This window comes from Trichechus manatus, unplaced genomic scaffold (assembly GCF_000243295.1).
Source record: "Trichechus manatus latirostris isolate Lorelei unplaced genomic scaffold, TriManLat1.0 scaffold00297, whole genome shotgun sequence".
NCBI classification, from domain to species: domain Eukaryota; kingdom Metazoa; phylum Chordata; class Mammalia; order Sirenia; family Trichechidae; genus Trichechus; species Trichechus manatus.
This window is the reverse complement of record NW_004444233.1, coordinates 885705-892252: the sequence shown is the minus strand read 5'-3', so window position 1 is coordinate 892252 and position 6548 is coordinate 885705. Positions and strand designations below refer to the sequence as shown.

Here is a 6548-nt window from a genome sequence, read left to right as displayed (position 1 = left end):
AGAAGTCCAGGCCCAAAGTGTCTTCCCCAGTGGCTTCCAGTGGTCAGCAGCCAGCTGGGTAGACAGGTCTGAAGAGGAGAGGCTGGAGGTAGGCGGCTTTTCCTCATCTTCCTCTATGCTCAGAACTCTGGCTCCTGCCCCTTTCCTCAGAAGTCCCAGAGTCTGGGAGAAAGATTGCAGGCGGCCCCCTCTTCCCCATCTCACCTTCCTTTTGTCTTTTGCAGGAGACCTGACAAAAACCTCAGCCTTCCAGGAAGCCTTCTGGATTAGTTCGGCTCTGGGTATCTCCCAAAGTAAATCCCCAATCCTGTCCGTTCAACGGCTTGTCCACCACCGGATTTTCCCCTTCAGAGGCTGGGAGCTCCCAGACAGCCCAGGAGAAACCTCATCCATCCCTCCACTCCCTGCCGTCATGGAGTCCACGTGTCCCACACACTCTGTAGGTACATTTGCAAATTCTGTCTTATTTTAAATGTACCAAGGGAGTTGGCTCTGTAAAGAAATGTTATAGAAAATCCTTTGGTAAAGACAGGGATCACTTTCTGATTTACTTTTTATGTAATTTTGGATTTTCATCTCTCCAGGGGAGGAGGTGGGATGAGGGGGAGGGCTGCAGGCAGGTTGATTATCTCCCCACAGCCTGCAGTCCTGGACCCTGCGTCCTCCTGAATGGCCCAACATTTCTACATTTTGTCTTCTTCTTTCTACAGGCATGTATCGAGACCTTTCATGTACCAGGCGCTGTGTGCTCGAGACAGGGATACCAAGACAGATGAGACCCAGTCTCCCCTCTCCTTTCTCCTAGTCCTGCATTTTCTTTCCTGGACCTCCTTTTTCCTCTCCTCACTCCCTTCCTCCTCCCACAATGCCTCGCTGCCTTCCCTGAAGTTCCGCTCTGGAATGAGCCCCCCTGCAGCATTGTGGCATCACAGTGCATTGGCCAATGGCTGCCCACCTGGACCAAGCCCTTGGCTCCAGGGACTCTCTATTGACAGGGAGATACCAACCTCTCCTGCAGGGTTCTTAATCCTCAGGGCAGCTCCTGAGCATGGGTCCCTCTTGATTCCACTCCTGGCCCAATGTTCCTCACGGTCAAGCTACTCCTGGGCCACAGATGCCACCTGGAGGTGTCTGGGAAAGAGAGTGTGGCCATGCTGAAGAAGCTGGTGTCCAAGCGGCTGCAGATACCTGAAGAGCAGCAGCACCTGCTCTTCCGTGGCCAGCTCATGGACGATGACAAGTGCCTCTCTGACTACTGCAGTGGGCCCCATGCCTCCATCAATGTCGTCATTCGGCCCCTGGAGAAGGCAGCGGAGAAGGCGCGCCAGGCCAAGCCTGGCCCCTCACCCCAGCCCCTGTGGCACCAGCTGGGCCAGGTCCTGGCCAAGCACTTTGAGCCGCGGGACGCCAAGGCAGTGTTGCGGCTGCTGAGGCAGGAGCATGAGCAGCGTCTGCAGAGGGTGAGCCTGGAGGCCCTGGAGCAGCTGGCGCGCTACCTCCTGACTGAGGAACCTCGGGTGGAGCCAGCCAGAGAGACGGAGCCCGGGGTCCTGGCCTCGGAGGGGCCCACTGTGCATGAAGGAGGAGGAAAAGGCTGATCAATAAATCTGCCCGCCCCACCCTTTGCTAGCTCAAATTCTCCCAGCCTCGTCCTTATGTTTTTCCCACTAGTTCCTGCTCATATAGACACATCCTCTCCCCTTTTCTGGACTCTCAGAGCAGCTGGTGGTGTTTTGGACACCTCTGTCCTTTTTTGGGCCTGAGGTACCTCCCTCCCAAAGGCAGAATGATTTCACCCCAATCGCCACCCCTAAAAGGGGTTCTGGCCTCCCTGTCGGCAGCCCCAAGGAGACCATCTTAGACTACATTTCCTCTGGTGCTGGCAGCATCGCCCCAGCATGCCTGGCACTCCCACAGACTGTCAGCACATCCCACTGCCAGGCCTAGTCTCCAAGGCTTTAGACAGACCCTCTTTCCCACCCCCACCAGCCAAGAGAAAGGGACTGTTGGGTGGCTGCCCCATGCCCTCTGGGTGAGGCTCTCTGCCCTCTGCCTGCTTGTGCTCCTACAGCCTACGGGACAGGACAGCAGAGGTCAGGCTGAAAGAAGAGCCCCACTGCGTGTCAGGCCTGGAGCTGGCCCCTGGGGATACAGCTGGAGCTCTCAGGGAGACAGGATGCAAAGGAAACAGGCTGAGACAGAGCAGAGTTTGCACAGTCACACACTCCCCCTTCTGCCAGTGTGAGCAGAGCCCCACAGCCCCACGTCTGACCAATCAATAGGTGTCACTGAGCCCCCTTTACCTGCCCAGCATGGTCCAAGTCTCCCTGAGAGAAAAAAATGTTACCAGTCGGGATCCTTGCTATCATCATTTAGCCTAGATAGAGGGACGAGGCATAAATGTGAAAAGTAAAATAGTAACATACAACTAGAGCACAGCCTGTGTGACTAAGTGCCCAGCGGCAGCCACAGCCTCGCAGAGCTCCTGGCTCAGGATGAAGGGGTCGGTCCCTCTGGAGACCGAGGGGGAAGCCAAGCCTTTTTCTCTGTTCTTGGTGTGAAGAGAGCGGCCTTTGCCAAGGGCTGAAGTGCCCCCACACTCTGTGTATGGGGAGGGGAGGGGAGGGACAGCTTGCTAAGAGCCATGCCCCACCCTCCCTTCATCCCTGAAGTCCCTGAGGTGCTGTTATTGTAGTAGACGTGGTCCTGGGTGTTGGGGATGGAGAAAAGGAGGCGGGAGAGTAACAGCAAGGCTTGCGTCCCTGGGAAGCATTCTGTCCCGGGCTTGTGGAACCTGGTGCCTTGGATTCCAACCCTCACTCCGCCATTATGTCGCTGTGTGACCTTGGATAACTCATTTCCCCTGTGTGAAGCTCGGGGTTTCCACCTGTTAAATGGGGAATAATTCTAATAGTATCTATTTAGCTCATAGGTGTTTGCGAAGGTTAAACATGAAGGCTGTACAATTGGGAGTGATGTCTCCCAGGGTTAGGGTCATTGGAGTCAGTGGCAGTGGCAAATACAGAACCCAGAAACCATGTCTCTGGCTCTGTGAGCCTGCTTAGAGGATGTCCCTGCCTTAGAGCAAGAGACGCCCCTCATTCCAGCTTATGGCCCGTCTCCTTTACCAATGCCCCATCCCCTGCTAGCCAAGAGAAGCAAAATGTTGGGGGGCTCTGAGGACATGAATGTCCTCCCCGGAGCACCGTGGACTCAGCTCAGGTGGCTGCAGCCAGCACCTACAGGTTGGGGATGCAAGCTCAAACCCACTCCTTGGCTCCACTCTGGGTCTTGGTCTTGCTCTCCTCCTCCTCCCCTCCACCCTCAGCAGGGGAGGTCTCTTGATGGTTCGTTCTGTGAGCATGTTTGTGCTGGGGTGGTGCCATTTGCCAGGGCGGACAAGCCTATTATCTATGCTTGAGAGGAATTAATAGCCCATTTCCCAGGAAATCTGAGTGATAAAAATAAGTGGGCCTTTTTATTCCTTTTGCTGAGAGACAGTGGCATGAAGGACAGCAGAAGTGTTTGTTTTCTCTCTAGTTAGTGGGAGTGTCAGGGCTGGCTGAGATGAAGGCCACGGTACGCAGCCACCTCCATGGCTTCTGTCATCAATGCTGCAGAGGAGGGTGACTCCAGTCCCACACTGGGAAGGAAGGATATTGACCAGCCCTCTACACCTGTGTATGCCCCCCCACTACTGACTTCACCCTTCCCAAGGGCCCTTCTGCTATTGTCCCGCACCCCAAAGCTAAGCCAAGGCAAGAATTCACTATCATCCTTTAGTGAGAGTTTGGATCCATTCATTACTTCTTCCAGAGATAGCTTTACTCAGTGCTGTGTTTCTCATTGTGGAGTGACAGGCTTTGTTCCTGAATGGCTGAATTTACAGGTATCAGTGAACAGCAGGTGGGGGGGATACTGAGAGGCTGGGAGCAGGAGCAGCCGCTAGGGCTGCAGTGATGGGGTAGAATCCTATCTTATGCGGGAACCCCTAGTTCTTGGGCTGCCTGCCACAGAGACCCTTTACTGTGCCCAGTTTCACTGTTTCACCCTATTTCAAATTTACACCCATGCCAGCAAGCCAGCTGAGGGCTCCCTGTGCCCTCCCTGCTGTCATTACTTGAGACATGGTGAGAGTTGTGGTGGCTCCCCCTTTCTAAACTGCAGCCCGGGGCAGACAGCCCTTCTCCTGAAGTCTCCCACAGCATCCCTCCTACAGGTAACAACTTTGCTCAGCTAGGAGGATCTCAGGACAGCCACCACATCTAGGTATCCAGCTTTGTGTTGCTACCCAAGGGAAATTGTTTTCTCGCTCTAGCTCTTTCCTGGTCCGTCTGCACCCCTCCGTCCCCTGGCCTCTGGTAAAAGAGACTTTCTGATGCAAACAGACACAGCACCCTGGTTCATATGCTGCTTATTTCATCAGTCCTTTATTCTTTGATCAATAAACATTTATGATCTTCTTACTATGCACTCCAGGCTTTGTGCTAAGGATTTAAGCTTATAGATGAGGAGCCCTGTCTCTGCTTGAAGGCAGCTTAGAAAGAAGCACGCCCCCTGCTGTCCTGAGCAACATAGTGCAGCAAAGGGGCACCGGGAAGCCCCTAACATCTAGCTGCAGTCCTATTTGAGAGGTGGTGATGTGTTGGCGCTTTTAGCCATATTCCTGAATGATAGAGTAGAGAATGGTCTGTCAGGATCAAAATTCTTACGGATGTTGAAGAAGGAGGGAGCTTACAACGTTCAGAGCCCCCAAAAATCCTGGGTGTCTGATTTTAGAAGCAAGCTCCAGATTTCTCCACCCACTCCACCCCAGCACCCCTTCCCCAGCCTCTTTGTTCAGGAGTAAGTGAGATTTTAGTCATCATATAAACCTGCTAGCTATTTTGAACTGAGGAAGAGGGGCATATAGTGATCTTGGATAGAAGGAAGTGGAAAGCAAGGATGTGCTTCCCTAGAAAAGTGACAGATTCAAACTGAGATGCCTGGGAGAAGACATGGGGACACCCATATTGAGATGTGCACCGGCTGGGATGGGCAGGGCTCTGGGCATCTATCTACATGTGTCCAAGGAAGTTCAATTAGGGGGAAGAGGGGTGAGCATAGATTGTCAGCTTCTATTTCTCTATCTTCAACTTAACCAGCTTGAACAGAACTTTGCTTTCACTAAATGAAAAAAAAAAAAAGAAAAAAGTCAGCGTGGAAAAGGTCATAACAAATGGAGTAAGCTCTACTGGACTTGGCTATAAGACTGTTGAATTCCTCATACTTTGGGGTGGCCCTGTTAGTGGAAGAATCACCAAATGTGGAAGCCCAAAACTACTCAGGCTAGGTCTTCATCATGATCAATTTGACAAAAACCCCTGGTGTGAAATGGAATGATGAGACTGACCCCTGAACAGGGTACACTTTGACAGCCAGAGATCCAGGGGTGGAAAGCCCCATGGGTAGGCCTGTGTCCCAGTCTCAGCTCTACCGTTAGCTAATGGTGTGGCCTTGGGCAAGGCACTTCATATCTCTGGACCAGAGACCCCTCATTTGCAAAATAGAAGCCGAGTGGGCTGGACTTGAACTCTAGGTGCCTTCCGATGGCCAGGTTGTGTGATGGCATGAAGTCAAAAACAAGAGCTGCTTTAACTCTCAGCAATGGAACTGGCTCACAAGACACATTGTGTGGCCATGAACAACACGTTGGGGATGGAATTTACTGACGATAGTGAAATTAACAGGATGGATCGCTACAAAAGAGCATGTACATTATGAATACATTTTTGTAAAGAAATATGAAGCTTAAAATCATTCAAAAAGCTGTAGATATTGTTTAGGGGTACATGCATGGGAAAATATTAAGAAACTTTTGGGGGAAAGGGAAGTGCAATCAAGGAGAGATTCACAGAGACTTCAATTATAAAGTTTATTATTTCAGGGGTGGGTACATGGGTACATGGCACAGATGGTTTGTGCTCATTTACTAACTGAAAGATTGGCAGTTCAAACCTCCCCACCCCATACAGTGGCACTGTGGAAGAAGGGCCTGGCGATATGCTTCTGTAAAGATTACAGCCAAGAAATCCCTATGGAGCAGTTCTGCTCTAACACATGGGGTTGCCATGAGTCGGAATCACCTCAATGCCAATGAGTTTTTTTTTTTTTTTTTTTGGTTTGACAAGGGTGTTAGTTTTCTATTGCTGCGTAACAAATGACTACAAACTCAGCAGGTTAAAACAATTACTGGTTTAAAACTACATACATTTATTATCTCACAGTTTTAGTGGCACAGCTTAGATGAGTCCTCTGCTTAGGGTCTCATAAGGCTGCAATCATGATGTTGGCCAGGAAAAGATATGAACAGACACTTCGCCAAAGAAGACATTCAGGCAGCTAACAGACACAAGAAGAAATGCTCATGATTATTAGCCATTAGAGAAATGCAAATCAAAACTACAGTGAGATACCATGTCACCCCAGCAAGGCTAGCATTAATCCAAAAAACACAAAATAATAAATGCTGGAGAGGTTATGGAGAGACTGGAACACTTATACACTGT

General features: G+C 51.0%; 1 protein-coding gene across 1 annotated transcript; it reads left to right on the top strand.

The window, feature by feature from the left end:
- The first annotated feature begins 1079 nt into the window (after positions 1–1079).
- On the top strand, positions 1080–1598 carry UBL4B (ubiquitin like 4B). The gene has a single exon (XM_004390437.1). The coding sequence runs from the start codon at positions 1080–1082 to the stop codon at positions 1596–1598; it is 519 nt and encodes a 172-aa protein (XP_004390494.1).
- Positions 1599–6548: the final 4950 nt, after the last annotated feature.

Bases quoted from the DNA above. Each gene is read 5' to 3' on its own strand.
- UBL4B (XM_004390437.1), top strand. From the start codon at position 1,080: ATGTTCCTCACGGTCAAGCTACTCCTGGGCCACAGATGCCACCTGGAG.